Source organism: Microcebus murinus, chromosome 5, assembly GCF_040939455.1.
Source record: "Microcebus murinus isolate Inina chromosome 5, M.murinus_Inina_mat1.0, whole genome shotgun sequence".
NCBI classification, from domain to species: Eukaryota; Metazoa; Chordata; class Mammalia; order Primates; family Cheirogaleidae; genus Microcebus; species Microcebus murinus.
Window position 1 is genome coordinate 6,236,944 of NC_134108.1, and position 24,701 is coordinate 6,261,644.

General features: G+C 39.2%; 1 protein-coding gene across 3 annotated transcripts in view; it reads left to right on the forward strand.

Annotated features, from left to right (window-relative positions):
• PRKN (parkin RBR E3 ubiquitin protein ligase) overlaps positions 1 to 24,701 on the forward strand; it is a 1,194,517-nt gene that overhangs the window by 808,247 nt on the left and 361,569 nt on the right. For all 3 annotated transcript variants that reach the window (XM_076002808.1, XM_076002810.1, XM_076002809.1), the window contains exon 7: positions 136 to 272. In XM_076002808.1, coding sequence (XP_075858923.1) covers positions 136 to 272 — 137 coding nt within the window. The remainder of the gene's footprint in view (positions 1 to 135; positions 273 to 24,701) is intronic.

Genomic DNA, 24,701 nt, shown 5'->3' on the forward strand with positions numbered 1-24,701 from the left:
CACGCTTAGCGGCTCAGGTCTTTGCAGAGAACGCAATCTAAGCAACCCCACAGGATTACAGAAAATGTCCTAAAGCACATGTTACCTTTTCACCCGTAAAGGTACTAGAGGAAACATCTTTCTGTGTCTATGCAGGAGCCCTGTCCTGGTTTTCCAGTGCAACTATCGCCACGTGATCTGCTTAGACTGCTTCCACTTATACTGTGTGACAAGACTCAATGATCGGCAGTTTGTCCACGACCCCCAGCTCGGCTACACCCTGCCGTGTGTAGGTAAGTCTAGCACTTCTTTTCTCCATTTCTAATATGAATGAAAAGCAAAAGAAGAAGAACTATTGATGAAAAAGTATCTTTGGTGAACACATACCTAATTCCTAGCAGAGGGTTGAAAATTTGAATTCGATCATTGCTGTGTAAGAAACATTAATATTTAGATCACAAAAGGTGTAAAACTCTAAGGAATGAAGGAACTGTGTTGAACTAGAGAATGGGTAACTTGCACAAATGCATTGAAAATAAGTTTGAAAATATCATTCAGCCAAGGTACACAAAGTGCGTCTGTGGGTTAGATTCACCCTGCAAGCTTTAGATTTTTTAACCTTGGATCTAGAGTAGTATCATCCAGATATTTAAATTGTACACTGCTATCAATAAAAATGTTGAATATATACTTGGTATACATGAAATAACATATGAAGAAAGAAATTAAAGAAGAAGGAGATAAAGCTGGACTGTTTAATATTTAAATTTTTGAAAAATATTTTAACATCACAAAACACCCTTTACTTGCACTATACTATTATTACATATATAATTTTTAATTGAGGTGAAATTCATATAACATACATTAAACATTTTACAGTGTACAATTCAGTGGTGTGTGACACATTCACAATGTTGTTACAACCACGTCCTCTCTCTAGTTTCGGAACTTTTTCGTCACCTGAGAATACCCTGTACCCATTAAGTAATCACCCCCCCCCCCACCACCACCTTACCCTGGCTCCAGCCCCTGCCCAGCACAACCCTGTCTCTATGGAGTTCCTATTCTGGATGTTTCCTAATATTTTTGAGGTTTATCCAAGATGTAGCACAGGTCAGTACTCCTTTCCTTTTCATGGCTGAGTAGTGTTACACTGTATGGTTACACCGCAGTTTGTTTATCCATTCAAGTGTTGAAGGGCATTTGTGTTGTTTCCAAGTCTGTGGCTACTATGAATAATGCTGCGGTACACGTTCATATACAAGTTTCTGGGTAGGCACATGCTTTTATTTATTTGGATATGTACGTAGAAGCAGAGTTCTATGTTTAACTTTTTGGAAAACTGCCAACTGTTTTCCACAGCCACCGTGCCACTTTATATTGCCACCAGCAATGTGAATGGGTTTCTTTTTCTCCACATTCTTGCCAGAACTTGTTAGTGTCCTTTTGGGTTTTTTTAGTGCTCATCTTAGTGGGCGTGAAGTGATACCTTATTGTGGATTTGATTTTCATTTCCTTAATGACCAGAGATGTTGAAGATCTTCTCAGGTGTCGTTTGTCATTTATCTATCTCCTGTACAGGCATGTCTGTTCAAGTCCTTTGCTCATTTTTAAGTAGGGTTGTTTTTCTTTTTGTTGTTGAGTTGTAAGCGTTCTCTGTATATTCCATATACTAGACCCTTATAAGGTATATGATTTGCAAATATTTCTCCCATTCTATAGGATGTCTTTTCACTTTGTTGATAATGTTCTTTGATGAACAAAAGTTTTTAACTTTGATGAAATCCAGTACATTTGTTTTTTCCTTTGTTGCTCGTGTCTTTGGTGTCAAATATAAGAATCCATGTCAGAGATCATGAAGGTTTTAATTCTGTGTTTTCTAATAGCTTATCTTTTATATTTAAGTCATGGATCCCTTTTGAGGTAATTTTTGTAAATAGAGTGAGGTAATTCCTTCTCACTACATATATATTTTAATGACTGCAATATGATTAAATATGCCTCATTAATTTTGAAAATTGTGATTTGAAACTATGGGATACCTTGACTCAATGGTCAGGTTTTAGGTTTAATCTACTTAAATACTTAGTTTTAATGTGAATCTAGTTAAAAAAATATATTTCAAAATGATACAGAGATCCAAATGTACCTGTTTTTTAACAGGCAAAATATTTACATTATTCCACAGCCAAAGCTATAGAATATATTATACTCAAAAAAAGTATAGCTTTTATCCTCATTCTTTTCAATATTCCTTTTCTCCCTCTAAAGGTAAATCTTTACTAGAAACAATCACTGATTTTAAAAAATAAGTAAAAATATTATAAATGATGTCACTATTGATATAGATTTGCATCAACTCCTTTTAAAGTAATAAGTAGAATATTATGCACATTTTCCCCACCTTGATTTTTTCTCTCTGCAGAACATATTATGTTCTAGAGATCACTTTCTACTGTTATATAGATATTTTCTCCTATTTTTAAAAATATAGCATCATTGAATTCCATTGTATAGATATACGTTTTATTGTTGAACACTTAGTTTTCATTTTTTATTACAAATATTACTATAACTAATAGACTTGTGTGCACACACATATTTTCATATTGTTGCCAGAGTATCATTGAGATAGAGTGCCTAGAAGAGGGGTTGCTGTATGGAAGGGAAATATATATTCATTTTACTATCTCCTAGTTCCCCTCCCAGGAGTGGTGCCCCTTTCTTTCCAACCTGCATGTGTGGGACCAGCAGGCTCTCCACGGCCTACCGGGCAGAGGAGCTGGAAAACTTTTGCATTTTTTTCCTAATTATATATTTGAGAAATATTATTCCATGTGCTTTCTTCTAAATGTTAAACAAGGTTGAGCATCTTTTCATATGTTTGAGAATGTGTAAGATTCTTTTGCAATTTTTTCCTCAATCATTTTAAAAGCATCACCTTTTCTTTAAGAGACAGGTTGAGTATATTCTTCTCAAAAATATTGTCCATATAACACACTATTGACAGCCCCCTATAGTCACAGGAAAAGTTAGCAGAGTTGGATATCTTATATTTTTGTAAAGAATGTGTGCAAATTAGCTTTAATGTTGCTAGTCTTTTGCCACATAATAATTAAAACTCTATGTAGACAAAAAGTTTGTGTGGTCAAGATCTATCTCATTAAAATGCATTATATGGATTCTACTATATTTTAATTATGCTTTAAATACCTTTTGAAATTTATTTTATTTTAAATGTAATGTCAATGACATCCTTAGCATCTTATATACTCCTGGGCTCAACTTCTTGGTTTTAATAGTGAATGAGGCAGGGAATTAATGAATTTAACTATGCTGCTTTGTAATTTTTCCTTGAAATCCTTTTAAATAATTTCTGGGAATATTGCCACCTCATTATTGGTTCTTTAAACATAATGCTCATAGAAATTTGCTTTTATTTTTTTTAAATGACATTTATTATTGAGAACTTATCTTCTCTGGCACCTCTTTCCTTTAATGTTTAACAACAACAACAAATACAATGTTACATGTTTGTGTATTTTGCTATTAAAAAAGAATATAGCAAATAACCACAAAATGAGAAAGGTTAGAAACAACTATATTGTCTTTCAGCTGCGTAGTAACTCTCTGCACAGCATGATTCTGTCGGAGATAATTTAATATATATCTCCAAAAATACTCATAAGAAAATATAGTTCAGTTCAGTTTGTCACAATATTGTTTATCGTGTATTGTTTTGGCCTTTTTAAAAAACTGTGGCTTCAATTATAAGCGTTTCCCCATATTACATAAAAAGTGGCTTTCAAATGTTACAGACTTTTTTTTTTATTTTATTAAGAACAAACTGAATTGTCTAATATTTGCTCAACACAGACAATCTTATCATTTATTACCTACTTATTTTTAATTTTTTTCTTTTTTATTTCAAAATATTACACGGGTATAAATGTTTTGGTTACATGGATTGCTTTTGTACTGCTTGAGTCAAAGTTGTAAGTGCACCCATCACCTTATATATAATAAGCATTCACTAATAGCTTTAATTACTACTCATTTTTGACTCACAGAGAAATAAAATTCCATATCACACCCTGAGAAAGTATAACAAAACTTCCGGTAAAATGAAGATCTCACACTTAGGATGGCAGAATTTGTACTTGGAAGTTATTTTAATCCAGCTTTAATTAGTCATCATCATAATTTTGTCCATGAAAATGATTGGTTCGTTGTCGAATAGTCAGAACTCAAAGAATATATATGTCTAAAATTGAGCTTTGAAGATGTTTCACTTAAGAAGTTTGAAAGAGGCTTGAAAGACTAGATTATGGAAACAAAAAAGATTTTATGATGTCCTTTCTGCTCCAAAATTAGCTGAAATCAAATTAAGCTTCCTAAGTTTCTGAGGTTAATGCTAAACATCTTTCTTTTTTACTTGGGGGAGGGGAGGTAGATTTAGCAATTTTGACAGTTTTCCTTGGATTTGGATGTATGTATGGGGCAGTGTAAAGTCAGGCCAGTACTCTAACTCCTCCAACCAAAGCAACACCGGAAACGCAGTGCCTTCACGAGGTCAAGGTTCACCTCCACGAGGTCAAGGTTCACCTCCACGCGTGTCATGGTCTGGTGCGGGTTGGACGCGGGGCCTCTGCGCCACACCAGCCTTCAGGGGCTCGGACCCCAACTTCTGCCGTCTGGTGGCTCTGTCGTCCTCGGCAACCCCGAGTCCTTGCTGGATGCTCTCCATGGGGCAGGCTGGCGGAGGACGAGAGAGCCACGCATCACACTGGAGACATTAATGTCCCGAGGCCAGGCCTGCAAATGGGGCGCGTCACTTCTTCCCACCTTCATTATAGCAGAACTCAGCCCGGGGCCCTGCCGAGCCACGCGGGTGCGCCGGGGGAGGGGAGGGCATGGCGAGGAAATACGGCCTGGCCCTGTGCCCAGGAGGAGAAAGCAAACAGGGCTGTAAACACACTACTGCAGCCCTGACACTGGGGGGAGAGGAGGGCGAAACGTGAAATTTATTGAAGTCGCTTTTCAGCTTTCCTCTCCCTGCTTGCAACAGGAGCAGCACTCAATCAAGTGAGTTCATTATAAGGAGCGACTGGTACGTGGACAAGGACCAGAGAAAGAGCTGTAGGACAAAATTGATGGTGTTCCAGGGCCCATTCTAGCTGGATCAACAAGGCACTGTCTGTTCCGTAGTGTGTTTGGCCTTGGATGTGCTGCCTTTATAGAATCCTGCTTGAGAGAGGACAACGGGACTTTATGTTTGTTTGATGCATACGTGTGTCGTTAGTGAACTACAGGTGGAGCGAGCCTCTGCGCCTATTAGAAATGGCACCAGCAGCATTGCTCCCTCATCTTTAGGAGGAGCCTCGTGTCCAAGTAAACATCGCCCCCGGTTCTTTCTTTGCTTGAATTTCTACTTGCCAACCTGCCTTTTTCCCTCTTTTCCTGCACCTTATTAAATGGTTAAAAATAAAATTTTTATTTTGTAGAAAACAGAAGGTGGGAATGTTCTGAATAGCTAGCAGAGAAAGCAAAAATAATTTCTTTCCACCCCTTTCTTCTCCAAACTCTTGAAAAGAGAGCATTCTACCTTTGTTTTATAAGGGCAAAAGCAAACCATTTTTAGAGTATAAATTTATTATTTTACTTATCCAAGGAGACCTAGAAAGATGCCTGCAAGTGCTTAAGATAGCTACCAAGAGTTGTTCAGAACAGCTACCTTCAAGTTCTCTTCGTATATATCTATGAATCCTCTTCCCCTGTCTTATTAGCAGTCAGCACAACTTTTGAATCTGTTCGGTCTGAATTATCTGTACAGTGGGTGCTCTCCTGGGGCTGGAGGAATTATATTAATAAAAGTCATCAATAGAATACTAATTGACCTTTAAGTATATCATTTTAAATGATTGGATGCATTCTGAAATTGATTGTGAGCCCTATCATGCATGCACAACAGTGTTTGAAACACATTTATATGGGTGATAGATTTGTACAGTTATAAAAAGCCTCTGTAACCACCACCCAGATCAAGAGCAGGAGCATGGCCAGCATCCCAGGAGCCCTCTGTGTGACCTCCCTATCACACCCTGCTCCTGCCACCTAGGTATGGCTAGGTATGACTACTGTTCTGACCTTAGTGACAGTCATTCCTTACTTTTCTTTACCATATCACCACCTATGTATACATCCCTAAATAATATAGGTATCTGCCTGCTTTTAACTTTCAAATTGATGCCGGAAGATTTTGCCAAATATACCACTCCAGAACTGTCTAAATTCCAGTAATAGCCCTCGTCATGAAACTCTGAATACATGTGCAAGTTATTCCAACATCTGAGGTTTTCATTCTTATTTTGGTTTTATGTGTGTGTGTGTGTATAGTTAATTACAGCAGATAATGGCTGTCTTCCTTATCTCGGTTGTTATCGGGTGTGAAAATAGTTTATTGTGTTTTTCATCAGATAAATTTTGAGTTCACAATCAGCGATATACAAGCAAACTGTGATAGTGACCTGGAAGAGTTGCTTGGATGACATTAACATTTGCTTGCAATTGGGTGAGAATTAGAGTCTTGTGTCCATATGATGAATTTCAAAAAGCACAGCTCACTGCCTAAGTTAAATTTCTTCTTCCATTTGTCAGTGTTGTACACACCACTATCAGCTGCTTCACATTTGGTGTTTTGGGTGGTTCCACTTCAGTTTGCCCCTCGGTTTGTATCCGAGCTGAGAACCACCTCAACACAAGCTGACTGGAGGCAGCCGAAGTCGCACTTGGCAGTGGCAATGTTACACACACGCTGTGCAGCGCAGTCCGTGAAATCTCTCTAGTGTCTCAGGAAATGAGATGTGTGCTGTGTCTTCATGAGCTACAGATTTTTGCAGCTGGTGAGAACTTCATTCTGGAAGAAGGCAGGGCCATTTGGGTCAAGAAAATTTAGTTTTATTTGAGGCCGAAATCCCTTTGGATTTTGAATACATACTGCCTGATTCAGACAGGTGTTTGTTTAATTGTTGTAGCTGTAGATTCTGTTCCTTCCTCACCACCATCATCATCCAGTGCATTTATGCCGAGCCTGCTGGTGCCGCGTTTCAGACTCGTGTTGCTTCGGCCACTTAAACACACACACGCACGTACCCACGTTTAATGACTGTGATAAAACTTTATTTCTCCTCACTGTGTGATGTCTTGGGTTAATGAGACTTCATGCATAGAAATTGGTATGAGCTGGTGACCTCCAACTATCTTTGAAATAATTAATAATGTGCTTAGAGGGGTTGATTTACATATTCATGAGAGTTTATACCACTTGGCTCCAAAGCAGGACAGTGAGAGAATTTAATGTTTTAAATGCATACCAATTTAGCAAGAGGAGGAGTGGTTTAATGTTCTAATGTCAGGATGGAAATAAATATATAACACCTGAACCAAGCAAGTGTATTATTTATTTATTTCCAGTAAAATCTGAATGCCTTCCAAGTTATCTTGCATGTTCCGTTACTGATTCTACACAGGAGTTTGGGAAATTAATATTTCTCATATTTTCTGCTTTCTGAACTTTCACTGGAAAATCATCCATCTTGGAATTACATATTTATGGAGGGAAACGCTGTATGAGAGCCAGTGAAAAGTACTGAGAGGAGAGAAGAGTGAGGAATGGCACCCCAGCTGCCAGTGGCGCGCCAGCGTCAGCTCTTCCTCATGGCTCACATACAGCAATGCTTCAGTAATTGACCACGGTACTAGTTTGCTCAGCCTGCCATACCAAGATACCACGGCCCGGGTGGCTTAAACAACAGAAATTTATTTTCCCACAGTCCTGGAGGCTGGAAGCCTGAGGTGAAGGTGTCAGCAGTGTTGGTTTTTCCTCAGGCCTCTCTCCTTGGCTTGCAGAGGGCTCACTTCTCCCTGGATCTTCACGAGCTCGTCTCCATGCCTGTCTGTGTCCTAATCTCCTTTTCTTACAAGGACGCCAGTGAGATTCTGTAAGGGCCCACTCTAATGGCTTCACTTTACCTCTTTAAAGACCCTACCTCCAAAAACAGTCACATTTTGGGGTACTGGGGTTAGGACTTCAACGTATGAACTGGGAGACCACACTTCAGCCTACAACGACCACCTTCTAGAATGTGAAGTGAATGCTTGGTGCCCCCACATTCAAAGAGGGTCCACTGAGTGTGAACTCTGTACATCCGTTCTCTCCACCACGGTCCGACTACCTGGTGTTCCTAAGACATACCTGTTCTCCAGTCTTCCCAGGCGCTCCGCCCCGCACTCAGTGTTGGCCGGCTCCCCGGCACCAGTACCAGCGCGCCTGCGGAATGAATGCAGGGACGCTCCTGCCAGTTATCAAGTTCTAAAATCTGGACTCGCTAGCAAACATTTCGTGGAGGACGCTCTTAACTTTTTCATCTTTTGTCAACCATTGTCTTTGAGGTGGAAATAGTTAGGGCAGCATTTACAGCCAAGTCTCAGTCCTTGGCTCCACCAGCATGGATTGTCAGGTTATGGGGCCTCTAGAAAAAAGTTTTTACTGGTTATTGTAGACGAAACTGCTGTAACAATAAACCCAGAAATTTAATGGCTCACCCACAACTGCAGCTTGGTTCCAGGGTGGGCATTTCAGGTGGGTCTGTGGTTGTTTCCTTCTGGCTTCTACATTCACATTGTGCCTTGTCAGTATCTTCAAGGCCACTCCCCATATCCATGATCCACCTGGTGGAGGGGAAAGAAATTATAAATGAGACATGTGTCTTTCGTACAAACCCTGGCCCAGAAATGGCACACAACCTTAAATTCCTTAAGCTAGGCCTTCGTCATTTGGCCACACCTGCAAGGGAGCCTGAGTAATGTATCCTGGAAAATAGAGAAAAGAATTTAAGCCAACACCTGGAAGTCTCTGTCAAAAAGGTATTCCTTTAGGGAATGGGCAGCTCAGCCTGCTAGTGGAGGACTTGGCTGCACATTCAGGATTCAGGAACCTTGGGCAGAGGATGGACTTTGTAGTCAGATAGTGCTGATTCTATTACAAACCTGTTGGACTAGAGATTGAGCTGAATGATTTCCTCATTTTAAAATGAAAATAATTCTGAACTCAGAGATAATTAAATCAGATTGTGTGCCAAAATGACTGGCACAGTTCCTGTATCCAATAGGTGTGATAGCTCCTCAATTTCAGAATGTATTCTAGAAACTTATAACTCAAGTGGGAAACCTGAAGCTGTGGCTTAGGTTTAATTGAAGTTTTGTGGCTAAAGTGTAAAAACCTTATTTTTCTTTTGACATTTTCTACATTGATAAATTATGGAAAGAGTTCCTTTGAATTGAGCATCAACATTATAAAGAGGTATAAAGTGTTCCATAAATACACACTTGCAAAAACAAATGCTCTGAAAGTTATTGATAGGAGTTCTTAGTAAAATTCTCAATTTAGATTTATTGCACATAATCATATTTTCCAAACTAGTCTTTTATAAGAAGGAATATATGTAGGAATATAAATGGGTTTGCTTTACCAAGGCTACCATTCGTTATTATTTCTCTTCTTTTACTGATAGCATTGGTAGGCTACTTTAACTGGGTTGTTAGTATAACTTTTAAGTCCTTTATTGAAAATTTTGTATTCTAAATAAACCATCAATGGGTAATGAGGTAAAATTCACTTAATGTGCTTCTGAACTATAATCAAGTATAATATTGAACGATATGTAGTCTGAAATTTGAATCACCACATTCTAATGGAATTGAGAAGTGCACTAAAAGAAATGAACTCCAGAGTATGATTCAATGTGGTACAGGAAGAAAATTTCATAACTCATATTTTTATTTACTTTTTATATCATCCTTCTCCACCTTTTATTCATGACTCTTATTTCATTTCCAAATCCTCTTTCCCATTCGAAGATGCTATGATCCTTGGCTGTTGGCCCCTAAATCAAGAGTTATTATTTACTACTTCTATGAAATTGATCAGACTCAGTGTGAATAAGCACAATGAAATCAGTAAGTACCTACTAATGGAAAGTACCTACTAATGGATACGTCAGAGACTCTAGCATCTCAGTCTCTCTGTAGTGTCTTTAGATCTATGTTTATCAAACTGTGTTCCATGGAACCACAGGAAGGGGTTGTCCATATGGCATAGCAAGGATAATTTTACAGCAAAAAAAAAAAAAAAATGTGTGGTCAGCAACAGTATGCACAAGTCATTCCTGTTATAGTAACTAAGGGTCCTATTTCAGTACTTTACCAAGGTCACACCAGGCACAATAGGGGGTTCTGTAGGCTCCATGTCATAGTAGAAATTTTGTTGAAAGCTGTTGAGTTTTCTTAATATTGTGTTTGTTTGAAAAATAAACAAAAGAACTACACATTCTGTATTGTGAGTTAAAACAACCTAATTTCAAGATAGGAAAGACCAAAATTTAATTACTTTCTATTAGTGACATAAAGGGGAAACTTGAGTTTATTACTATTAAAATACTATGTTATTAAATAAAACAGTAGGCCCTAGAGCGGTAGAGGCTAGAAGTAAAAGGATTTGGGGCACTTCACCCTCTAAAACAACTCAGAGCAATTTTTGTTTTGGATTTCTTGCTCCCTATTTTAGTTTGAACATGCTCACTTCAGTTACAGACTATTTACTTTCTGTTCATTTCAGTGAAATCAGTGATCTTGGTGAGTTTTTATTGTTCATATATGACAAAGCAAGTAGTAAAAGATGTTGGTTTCTGAGGGAGTAAGATCTCCTGTTAGATGAAATACCACCACCATCATCAAAATTTATTTACCTAATATCTCTTTTTGGATGAAATACCACCACCATCATCAGAATTTATTTACCTAATATAGCACTTTAGAAGGTACGGTTTCAGGAATTGGGTGTTGTTCTAGGCTGTGTACAGCTTCTGTAGCCATCGTCCTAGCAATACAAGGAGTAATTACCTATAAAATATGCTTAACTGTACATTCACACTAAGTATAGCACACTGGGCATAAATCAACAACAGCTAACTTCAAACTTTATTTTCCAAAGCAAACCTCTAGGCTGCAATTTTACCATTCTTCCTTCTGATCCAAACATAAAAATAAATCAAGGTAGAAAAACAGCTGTAAAGCTGATAATGAGATTTGCAACCAGCTAAGACATAATCTAAATCATAAGGAAGTTTAAAAGTCCTGTTGTTCATTTTCCACTGCAACTGTAATCTTGGAAACCCCAGTTCAGGGAAGAGGAAGCCCAGCTTGTCATTGAAATGAGGGGACCGGCGCAGGTAGCGTCTGTGTTTCATGACTCACATCCCCAAGTAATATGATATGTCTATGGGAACGTTAAAGGAACACTGAAGATTATGGAAGCTTTTGGGAGATAATAACACTTAACAGGGATATACTATTTGCCAGTGAGACTCAAATGAGCCTCGAGTAAATAATAAGCATTTCAGAAAATTACCCAATTATATATTTAACCACTCCAAGGTATTCTGGTCTTCAGGGAAGATAGTGTGCATTTTATAGAATTGCTTATAATTGTGAATTGTGTATTTGCAAAGGAACCCAGTATGGTAGTGGGAGGCCCATTTGTCAGAGCTTAGCAATGGAGTCTTTTTCTGAATACTCTGCATAGAAGAGAAAACATTTGCAGTTGCTTTTCTGATGCCAATAAAATACATGCGTAAGAATGCTTGACATACTATTGTAGAAAAGACTACAGAGCTATTGTGATAGCCGAGGGATTTAGTACCAAGTACTGTGAATTGAAGGCATTTAGCTATTGTTTTAAGAATACACTTTCCTTCTGACACCATAACTACATTGTAGGGAGATAGATTTCTAAGTTGCAAATATTATTCATATTAGTTCTAATATGTAACCTCATAAGTTTTTTATTTTTATTTCACATAGAAATACGTAATTTAATTACTGAATTCTTAACTTATGCAAATAGTTTGCAATAATTTTCTCTTAAATTGGAAGTAGACCTTAATTTTCATTAAAAAAGATATTCCTGGTCACATTTTTGGGAAATACGTTGAACTGTGGCGTCTTATTGAACAATAGGATATGACTTATATCACCTAAGTAAAAATAAAGACCTTTGCATTGGATTCAACATTTTATAAATGTCCTTAAAATACCTTAAAATGCCACTGAGGCAGATCTTACTATCATATGCATTTTATAAGTAATAGTATCTGCTATATTCCAGGCTCTGTTTGCATCAAAGAGGGAAACTGATTTGTAGAATAGATAAGCTTATTCCCCTCAAGGAGCTTACAATTCAGTGGGGGTTTTGGACATTCATCAAAAACCATACAGCTATATACTTACTGATTTAGATAAGAAATAGAGGCAGTGTGGCAGAGTACAGAAAGCAGCCCTGGCAAAAGGAACATCCTGAGATAGAGGCTTGAGACAGGAGGGAGCAAAGCAAGTTTGAGGAATGGAGAGACCTGAGTGCCTAGACCAGAGTGGCAGGAGGCCAGAACGGAGGGCAGGGCCCATCCAGCCTGAGCCTTGAGGGAGCAGTAAAGACTCTGGTCATTCTTTAAACACTCTGGGAGAAGTCAGACCTTGGAAGCTTAAAACAGGAGAGGTGGCTTGATCAGATCAGCATTTTTTAAATTACCACTGGAGCCAGAGGAAGGAAAATGATTGCAAAGGTGCATGAGTGGAGGGCAAAGACCAGGAAGGAGTGGTTAGGTCCCTGCAGCCTGGAGATGATGCCAGCTTGCCTAGAGCAGTGCTGCTGGTGTGGCTGGAGCTGGAAAGAAATGGGCTATTCCCACATCACCGGGAGTGTGTTTGACGGGACTTGTGGTAGACCTCATATGGAAGAAGGCTAGACAAGAGGGAGGTGTTGAAAGTAATGTTCAGGTTTCTAGATTCAGCATAGCATGGATGAGCATTGCAACAAAACACCTGTGATAAACAAAGACAAATTTCCATCACTTAAAAAAGTTGTTATTAAAATAGATTCATTTGTGGCGAGCAATGTTTTATGTAGTGGTTGCAGGGTGATCCTCAGGCTGTGACTTGCACATGCTCATGTATTCATGGAATCCCAGAAAGACCAGAAAATTAATTTTCATTCAATCTAATGTAAGTGATATTGCACTTTTCACTTTGTGGGGTAGAGAGGGCCAGTGAAGTGAAATTCTGTCGATGACCCTCGCTGACATTGCTTCAGCGCTGTGCTCATTTCACAGTGAAGGGCAGTGCGAGAACAAATGCAGAAACAAACACACGGTTCCTTCTTGTAGAGCTGTCACTGGGAATGTTGCCCACTAACACGGTGTCTACTCCCTGTCAGCTCATGAAGGACATTTCTCTCTGCACTAAGACTCATCTGGCTCACAGGAACAGAACCAACTAGAGCTAATATAAGAGGAGAAGAGGGGTTTATTATTAAGAATGAGGGTGTTTCATGTTTCTCGGGGACAAATGTGGGCCTCAGGGGGCCAGTGGAACCAAAGACCCCTTCTTTATCTCCATGCATCTGCTCCACCTCTCTGTCTGCTGCTTCCTGCCCTCACCACAGTCCAGTTTCCTTTGCTTCTCCAGCTCCAGAGAGGAACACGCCAACCCACAGCTCCCAAGCTTAACGAGAGTCCCAGGACTTGGTGAGGTGATTCATCTGATTCAGTCAGAGATATTCAAACTCCAGACTAGGGAAAACATTGATTCTCCTGAATCACACACCTCCTTCCTGTGCTGTAGATAATATACCTATTAGAGATCCTGTTATTTCCTCTGTTTGGGCCAGTAGGAAGATCACAACTTCCAAAAGCTTATGTAATATAATTTTAAGCAACTGCAACATTTTATGGCATATATTTCCATGTGCTGTCTTTATTCTTCATACTTAGTAGTATCTTACTATTTCATATTCTCTCCATTTATTTCATCTATTTTCCATTTTATTATATTTGTGTATATTTATACACCTGTCTCAAATCCTTTCTAGAACGTTTCAGGAAAGGATGGATAAATTAAATTTTCCATTTGAGAGTAACAAATGGTTGCCAGTATAGTTGAGACAAATTGTGGCCTAGAATATAGCACATATACAATATGAATATGGCAGTAGAGAACCTATTTGTAGAACTTTATTCCTTCTTCTTAGGCATTCATTTCATGGCTCTCTGCCTGCATTGTGTACCCAATTATGTAGCCACTGGTCATATGTAGTTATTTAAATCTAAATTTATGTGGATTAAACTTATATGAAATTAAAATTCAGTTTCTTATGATCATGAAACAATTTAAATATATATAGTGGCTAACATATTAGTACAGATATAGAATATATTTCTACCATCATAGAAATTTCTCTTGCATAGAATGATATCAGATAGTCCTTAATTTGTTCATTAATAGCTTGAAAATAACTTGTGAATTAAAAGTCCCAAACTTAAACCTGTAGGTTCTTTTTCAACCATGTTTCCAGTGCTGCTGTCTTTTTCGTTTGCTTTCTGCTCTAGCTTGTAATGATCAGCATCTATTCCTGATTTCTACAGGAAGCTCACAATTCCTCATTCATAGGACCTCCCATCACTGTCCATTTTTTTTCCTCTATCTTTACACTAATCAAGATTCCATTTTCACCACATCAATGTTCTGGTCAGTCCTACTGTGACTTCATATTGCTTTTGAATCTAGTATCCTATCATCCTAGTTTTCTTCCTTGACTACCTGCATTCCTCTCTCATTAACTCCCAGAAACCTGCTTTGTGAGTGCAATTTTGTCTCTTATCCTCCCCTGTAGAAGTTCTGTTCCTATCTGTGCCCATCCCTAGCATACTGTTTCCCAGCACCTGGACTGTCTGCCCACACCCCCTCTGTAGCCCCAGATACCTCAATGTCCTCCACCCCCAAGCCCCCCAGGCCCAACGTCACATCTTCCAATTTGCTCATCTCCCGTTCCATCATGGATGGAACCTAATTAGCTGATATAAATGTCCTTACACGTCAAATTAAATTGTAAGCACCTTGGAAACAACCTTTAGGTTGTGTTCTTCCTGTAGATGCCCCAATCTGCCCAGGGCCAGCTGCCTTAGGAAAAGCCACCTCAAATGCATGTACTTGTCGGGATTTCCTAAGGTAATATAAGCCTTGAGCTGAAGTCAGCTCTCTGTGCAAGCTGGGCCTTTGCTTCACCATCCCAGAGTGGTTTTCTTACTCGTAAAGTCCGGAGATTGAGCTAATCAGTTGCGGATGGTCCTACCAGTGTAAAATTCTGTATTCTTATCAAGCCGGCCTTCTAAACTATTTTACTCTTGGGTCCCCTTATATAGCTTGATATTATTTTATGTTGGTTATTACCTATTTTAACTTGAACATCTGGCAAATCTATTGGCTGTCATGTGAACGTTTTGTAATCCTTGGCCAGGGGCTCCTGTACATTGTACTACACGCACAGCTGAAGGCAGCCATGCACCATGCATCCAGATTCCACCCATCCAATAAGCTCAGCACACTGTGCTAGTGATAGGAATACAAAAGTAAAATGACACAGTTTTTTTCTTTCAAAGACTGTCCAGTCTTATTTGGAAATAGACATATAAAAATATGACAATAAATAATTTATTAGAGGCCAATACCTACCATATTTTGTTGTAACATAGTGGTTCACCATGTTACTTGTTCTTAATAAAAATGGCTATAATATCTTGCGACCAGAACATTAATTTTTGAGTAATTCTCTGGAACATCTATTTAAGCCATTAAATTTCCTTTGGCAGGATTTGTCCTCTATTTTAAGGGAGTCTGTCATTCTGCAGTTATTGCTGCATATTAAAAGCATGGCACAAAGAAAAACACTTCACTGTTTGTGGCCAGAGAATTTGTGTTGTATTGAAATCTTTGCTGCATCACTGAAGTCTTGACTTATTTACATCATTGATAACAGTTTAGATGTGTGTAGGTGTAGTCTGAAAACCCACAAACACTAGGAAACATCAGCAATATTTTATGATTTATGCTCTTAGAGCACTCACGCTTCAGCTCACTATTCTTTTGCATTGAGTTTTGATTATGCCAAACTGAAGATACTAGAACTAAAATTGAGAGGTTTGGAAAAAAATGATCTTTCTCTTCTTTAAAGGTTTTTTTCCCTATATTTAATGTATAATTTTCATTCAAATAAAAATGTAAAAGTCCAATTCCAGTATAAAGATATTTGAGAGAGTGTTGTTCAGTTGTCCTTTGGCTGTGATGTGTAGTTATAAGATTGATGTGACTTGGTCTGACACTGTGGCATTTTTCAAATTTAGCTCAGTCTTACAATGTTCCCAATTAAAGTGTGAGTGACACTAACTAATTAAATTGAGGGAAAGTGTATTCATAAATGGATGATGTAAATAGAAAATAAAGTTAGCAATTGACATTGTGACCACAGAAATTTTTTTTAAAGAATGAGCTGTGTGGTAAAAGGGTATATTTAGAGACAAGAAAGATAAAAGGCCATTTGATTGACAAGCATGATCTGTGGTTCAGTCAGCTACATTTAGGCTGGTAGGCCTTGTTCCCTGTAAGTACGCAGCTTTTTTTTTTTTTTTTTTCAATTGTATCCAAAGTTTCTTTTTTGTTAGTGAACTACCAAATGTGTCAGCTATTATCATTGGTCATACTTTAGAAAACTAACCCTAGTTTTATGTTTAGACGTACATGTTTCCAAATCCAGGGAACTCCAAAACACATTTGAAAGGCCAGATGTGCAGTCTGGAATATTGTGACCATTGGCTGTACCTCCTATGCTAAAAATAACATCATGGAAACCAGCAATGGAAAAACAGCATCCAGGGACCTAGCAATCAAGTTAAATGTATGTGAGTCAGTGAACAGAAAAAGGTAATGGAAATATAATCTGTATTAGTGGCATAGACTGTATATAGAATACAAAAGAAGTAGGAAATGGATACTACTTTGATAGTTGCTGAAAATCCACATTGCTGTTAAGCTTTATTGGAATGGTAACCATCTCAGGGAGTATTGAGAAAGCACAAAGACTCCTGGTTTTTAAAAGTGAAAATGGGAAACAGTTATTCCATTCATCTCTCATTTTTAATGGCTTTTTATCGCTTTCTTTCTGAAGCTTTCAGAAAAGCATCTTTATAGTAAATGGCCAACCTTTCCAACCAAACACACTCAAAGGCTGGCCTTGGAAGTGTTCCCATAGTCCTTCACACCAAAGAGTGTGTGATGGAATCCAGACATCAGTTACTGACGGAAAAATGCAGACATGCCATTAACTCATGAAAATGCTCACCATCCTGATTGTAAACTTTGAATTTTGATGTCTTCTGAAATGAGAGATTTTTTTTAAATGAATGAAATTGTATGTGGAATCAGCTTGTTTCACATAGATTTCTGGAATTTTAGATGTAGTAGCAATCTTGGAGATTACTTTTACTCACCTAGATAGTTTATAAATGAGGAAACTGAGGCCTAGAAAGGTTAAGATGAGTGGCCGTGATGTAGTGGGGAAAAAGGCTTTCTACTCAGACAGATCTGAAACCGAATTTCAAGTCTTTGCAGCTTTGTGACTTCAGGCAAGCCCTTTTTTTCTCTGAACTTTGACCTCCTGCTCTGTAACCTACAAGTGGGCCTGAGCTAATCAGATGGCTGATGTTGGTTCCTATTGTTTTCAACAGATTTATAGACATACAAGATGCACATATTTAAAGTGTGCCATTTGATAAGTTTATACACATACACACATGCACGCCCGTTAAACAATCCTATCAGGAATAGACCCAAGCCTCCCTGCCCTCCTGCCATTCCCCAAGCAACTGCTGATCTGTTTGCATTTTCTCAAATTATATATAAATGCTACCATGCACTCTTTTTTGTATGATTTCTTTCATACAGCAGAATTATTTTTGGATTTATCATTGTTATGCCTAGCAAAAGTTCATTCCTTTCTACTGGTGAATTATATCCATTGTATGCATATAACAATAATTTGCTTATCCATTCAAATTGGGTGAACAATTTGCTTATCCATTCATTCCAGTTGTTTCCAGTTTCTGGTTATTAGACACAAAGCTGCTATGAAATTTTATGCAAGTCTTTGTGTGTACATATATTTCTTTTTCTCTCATGTAAATACCTAGATGTAGAATGACTAAATCATATTTTAGGAGTTTCATTTTAAGAAACCACTAAACTACTTTCCAAAGTAGTTGTACCATTTTACATTCCCACCTAGAATGTATGAGTTCCAGTTGCTCCAATTCCTAGTTAATACTTGATATCATCAGTCTTTTAAATTTTGACATTCTAGTAAATGTGCAGTGGTATTATATTCTTAAGTTGCATTTTCCTAATGACTAATGATGTTAAGCATCTTTTCATGTGCTCATTTGCTATTATTTTACCTTTTTTGGTGGAGTGTCTGTTCAAATCTTTGGTCCATTTTTAAAAATGTAGGTTGTTTTCTCATTATAAAAATGTAAGAGTTCTTTATATATTCTGAATGCAAGTATTGTGTGAGATATATGATTTACAAATATTATCTCCCTGCATGTGGCTTATTTCATTTTCTTAATAGTGTCTTTCAAATAGCATAAGTTTTTAATTTTCACAAAGTACAATTTACCAATTTATTCTTTCGTGGATTGTGTTTTATGTGTCATATCTAAGAAATCTTTGCCTAACTAGATGTCACAAAAATTTTCTCATGTTTTCTTCTAGAAGGTTTATGTTTTATATTAAGATATATGATCTTCTTTGAATTAGCTTTTGTGTATGGTACAAGTTATAAATCAAAGTTTATTTTTTGCATATGGACATCCAGTTGTTCAAACACCATTTATTGAAGAGAGTATCCTTTTACTACAGAACTAACCTTGCACCTGTTTGCACCTTTGTTCAAAATCAGTTGGCCATATACATGAGAGTCTATTTCTATCCTCTATTTTCTATACCATTGATCTGTTTGTCTGTCTATATTCTGATAGCATACTGTCTTGATTACTGTAGATTTATAATTAGTGTTTAAATTAGGAAATGTTTGTCCTTCAAGCTTGTTCTTTCTTTTCAAAGCTGTCTTAGCTATTCTCAGTTTATGATGTTACTTTTTGACTCAAAGTTTCAAGTAAGACGACAGGGGGCTTGTCTGCATATCTTGCAGTTCCTACCTAAGTGCTTATTTCACTATCCCACACAAGCCATGGATCTCCATTTAAAAAAAAAAAAATCAGAAGGAAAGAAACAAAAAGAAAGAAAGGGAGAAATAGAGGAAAGAAGGAAGGGAGGCAGGGAAGGGAAAGAAAGAAAGACACTCTTTTGGTCTTGTCATATGAAAAAGTTCTAAAGAAAGAACAATTTGGGTAACAGTAAGCAATAAAAATTAGAAGCCGATAGAAAGCATTCTTTAACAGAATGTCGAGGTTCACTAATTTGCATGTGTTATGGCTAATTTGCATGAACTATAATTTCTAAGTAGAGGCCACTAGCTTTTTTTCCACTTTGCCTTCAATCAGTCTCATTACTTTTTATTGCCTTGATTTCCTCATTTATCAGTTCCAACCTGGCTGATTACTAATTTTCTATTGCTGATGAGTCCTTTTCAAGGCTCACATTTAAATTTCCTTGGCACTGTGTCAAAAACTGCGTGGCCACCACGCGTTGGCAACAGCAGGCAGTAGCCAGTTGTGCCACCTCCTGGGGGTGAAGTCTGTTTTCCACTCACCTGCCTGACATTGAACTGGCCACCACGAAAACAGCCAGCCAGCAACACCCTTAAATCCTGATTAACAGAGGGTGAAATGGTGATGTTCTGGATAATAGGAGTATTGTTTTTACTTCCAGTGTCTTCATTTTAAATTATTATTATGAATAGTGCAATGTGTCTGACAATGAAAGTAATAATATTTTATCATTTTTTGTAATAATAATCACTTCAATACCATAGGCAAGAGACTGTTTCAAGTGCATGTTTCTTCCAGCATGTGAAAGTGTAGGCAGCCCTTGTGTTACATCAGACCCGCCTTACAGCATTTCGTACTTATGAATGGGCTCCCAAGGCTCCTCGTAAGGATGAATTGTTAATATAATTCAATAATTAAATTAATAATTCCGGAACTAGTTTCTCCTGTGCATGTAGACAAACCCACAGCATCCTTCTGATCCCGGCTAGTGTGGCTAGTCTCGTTGTTCATACAGCATCACTTTCGTCTTAACTTACAATTTTGGGAGTCTGTGTTTACCCTCATGACCACACCTCCAAAGTGAAAATCTGTAAGTTGAGGTGAGTCTGCAGTGAAGAGAAAGGTGATTACAATGGAAATGGAAGGAGAGATTTTAAATCATTAGGAGTTCAGAGAAAGGCCAGATGCCATCATTTGTGGGGAAGACATTAGGCTTCTGTAGCACAACTGTCAGAACAATTATAAAAGATAAAGTGAGAATAACAGAACGTGTGAAGGACAGTGCCCAACAATAGCATCAGTTACTACTGAGCAGTATAGTGGATTAATTATTGAAATGGAAAGGTGTTTATTGATTCGGTTAAGCAGTCAAAATAAGCGTAACACTTCTGTTACCCTAGGAGTTAAAAGAAAGAGCACAATAGTTCCTGTGACTTATTAGTATAATATAGGAGTATTATTATTATTATACCATATTATTATTACCACATAGGAGCCATTGTAGTATCGTTATCATCATTACTATTACTCTATATGCACTCTTCCTCAGGGATCCGAGTTACACATGAATCTGACCTAAAGACACTCTCAGGGACTCATCTCATCTGTGCCCTGGGCACCGCCTATGCTACCAGCAACTCACCATCTGCTAGGAATGTAATATATGTATCTTTCCCATAATAGGAATATGTGATATGGCCATGATCCTTCCATACTCGTATTGTGTCCCCTTTGTGTTAAGGGTTATCAGTTCTTTCCAACATGACCATTTCAGAACGACCTGAGAGTAATGACAGCTACTGTAATCTGAGAGGTCACCACGCAGAATGACAGAGCCAGGGACCCTGCTCCTCCTGTCACGTGGGTGCCGTATATTGACTCCAGCATGTTCTCTATGAGAATAAAAACTCCTTCTATCATATAAGTTCCCTAATGGCAAGGAACTGGGCCTTTGAGAAAACCCTCGTACACTATAGGTGCACAATGGTATCACTGAACAAAGGCATAAAATAATGAAAAGCCAGGTCAAGAGATCAATAAGCTATGTGTTTGGGACTTTGTTGGCTGCACCCCCTTGCCTGAAAAGAAAATGAGAACTTTCCCTGTTGGGTCAACTCTATGGGTAGCGACACGTTATCCATGGACGGTAACACGGTGGTGCCATTTCTCCCCAGAGCAGGGATTCTCAAACCAGGCCCTGAGAAGGAGAGACAATTTCCAACATTGTGCAGAAACATCCATGCTTTCCCAAGATTCTCAGGAAAGGATTCTGTGGCACGCCACAGAGGCTGAATGTCATAATCTATTGTCAAGACACTTGCATTTGTGTTTATGATAGGAATTGGAGGGTCAGAAGTATGTGAGCTAAATGTAAGAAACACTGTGAAATTCTTTCACACAGTGTTTGTCATCTCTGCACAAAAGGCAGTGACAGGCTAAAGGAGAGGAAAGAAAGGGAATGTGAGTCGGTCACCACAGCCTTCCAGGGTTATGATCTGTGCATGGGAGGCCTCAGCCCCCCCTCCCTCACAGAGGTCCCGGGGACCCTCACCTCCCTCTCACCGCTGTCTTCCACATTCTCACCTGCTGCTAAGCATGCACCCCAGTCCCCACAGATGCCCGCCTCCTCGCCCTGCTATAGCTGCCCCTCAGACACTCTCCGCCCTGACCAGGGCATCTCCCTCTGGGCCCTGCCTGTTTTTCCTACCTCCTGGACCTCACTGGAACCCGGCCGTCCCACAAGGAAAGCCCTTCCTCTGCTTCCTTCTCCCTTTCCACATCTCCCAGGCCCTGGAAGTGAAACTGATATCTTCTCAGCCCACGGTTTTCTCTTTGAGATCAGTGATTTCCCAGGAGCCGTAGCCTCCCCAGAGATTCCCGTCATTGGTCTTAGCCACCTCCTCGCCCTCCTTGTCGTGCCGCATTCAGTCTCTGGTCGTTCCCTCTAAGTCACTGAAGCTTTATCCCTCCCCAAATTCTGCCTTCATTCTTGGTGACCAGTCTGAACCCTTCACAGACCCTGTATCCACCTTCTCTGCCTGTGCCCAGGCAGCTGGACAGAGCTGGAGATCATCACACAACTGGGCTCAGCCATTTCACTTAAATTCTTCATCAAAGACACACTCGGCACTGTCCAGGGTCCTATTACTCTTCTCTGGTTGCCTGATTTCCTGTGCTCCTATGCACCCCTTCATACCTTGACCTCTGCCCTCTGACCTCACATAACCTCTCTTCCTCTCACTCGTACTCTATGACTATACTGTACTCATCTGTTTTTAATGTAAAATGAGAAAGTGGAAACCATCAGAAGGGACCTTTCTCACTGCTTCACCACCAAATCCACATCATCCTTGACATCCGCATCCATCTGAGGTCCTGCCCTCCTCCCCCCATGAGCAAATCATCCCCGCTGCAAGCCTTGGCCAGTCCCCCACCGACTCTGGCTTCCACATCCTCTGGCCCCTGTAGGGACTGGCACCTTCAGTCACCTACACTCCAGCCTTCATCAACTCTTCTTCTCTGGTATGTCTCCCCCTGCATTTTACAAAGATGCTCTACTTCTCCCATGCTCAGAAAGTAAGTAAACAAATATGTAGCAAGAAAAGCCCAGCCCTGAACCTCTTATCCTCCTCCAATTCCTATTCAATTTCTTTACACCTCTTCATTCTTCTTCTAAGTGTGGTAACCATATGCTCTCTCTACTCATTTACCTCCCATCCCTTCTTCTCTCATTCCAATCTGGCTTTTGATCCCTCCATTCCACTGGAATATTCCACTGGATAGAAGAATGGTAACACCAACTCACTGCGTGTTTACTATGGGCCTCCCGAACTCCACGTCCTCTAGGTGTTCCTTCTCCCTCAGTGGTGGCTTCTTCTCAGTTTTCTTTGCTGGCTTCTCCTCCGTGATCAGATGTCCAGGTCCCAGGCAGCTACTACTCAGCAGCATTACTTAAATATCATGTAAGTACTCATGACTTCTAACTTTATAGCTTAGTTCCTGAACTCTCCCGAGAACATCTGAATTTCATACCAAACTGAATCCTTGAAAAATGCCACTGATTCTCAAAGGCTTGTCTCAAAATCAGTCTTGCCCCTGATGCCCTCCTTCCGGCACCCTTCCCCACGCCAGTGGGTCTTACTGTCGCCGGGGCTGGTGGCGGAAACCTGAGCACTGTTCTTGGCATCTCTCCTTCTGATGCACCTGGAAACCATCACCAACTCTACAGCATCTGAACTACTTTCACTCCCTCTGTCTCTGGGCCACCACCCTAGCCCAAGCCTCTATCATCCTCATCTTCAACTACTGCAAAAATCTACTGAATGGTCTCTCCTCTTCCTCTCCTGGATATGCCACAATCCATTTGCCACACACAAGCTAGAGTGGGGTTTTTAAAGTATAAATTCAATCAGTTCCCTGTTCCCAAAATGGTTTCCTTAGGGACAAAACACAAATTCTTTCTAATGCTCTACAAAGACATGAATTCCCTTTCATATCTGTCTTTCCCGTGCACTGGCCTCCTTGCTAGTTCTCCAGACCCTGAGCAGGGGGCTTCTAGTGCAGGGCCTTTGCACGTCCTCTTCTCCTGCCTATCCCTGGCCCCCTCTCTTTCCCGGCTGTGTGCACAGCTCCTTCTCAACCTCAAGTCACAGCTCCACAAAGTCCCATGTCACACACACATGAGCCAGGTACCTGGTCATAGCTTCCTGTTCCTCCCCTTTACACCTCTTGCGGTAGTGCGTAATACCTACTCATTTGTGAGTCTATCCGATGTCATCTCCCAGAAGGCAGGGGCTGTGTCATCCCACTCACAGCTGAGTTCTCAGCATGTATCACAGGATGCTCGGCCACACAGTAGGGGCACAACGAATATCAGTTGGATTATTGAACACAAATACATATTTGACAGAATTTGGACTTTAGTATTTATGCTCCCATAATTCTTAACTTATTTTATGATTGTGTAATTTTATGTGCTCTCACATTTTTAAAGGCATCAACATATTTTACAACTTAAATATCAGCATGAAATTTACAGGTAATCATAAATTTGTAATGTAGTGCAGATTTAGTGCTAGATAACAAACCAGGCTATTATTTGAGTTTCAAGAATGGGAAGGCTTTAATATTTGATAGGCACTGAGTGTACCAAGCTATTCAGCTGGCTAATAGAATTGTGATTGATAGGAAGTGTGGGGGAAGCATCATTCCTGGCTTTCCACTTGGAGGAAACCAAACAGAGAAGAAGCTTTACCTAAGGAGAGATTTATTCATCTTGTCCTTACAGGTGTTGACCAAGACAGGAGAATTATGAAATTTGGGCAAGAAAATAGACCTTTATAAATGATATTTATTCTAAAACTACATGTATTTTCATTGTTTCTTATTGGTTCTGTTGAACTTTTTTTTAAACGTTTCACCGATATTTATTAATGTTATTTGTGATAGTGATGGTGCAACGCCAATGAAGTGAGAAATAATGTATATGATATTTAGAAAGAACCACAGTTAATGTTAAATCAAATATGTCTAACTAAAGATCAGCAATTT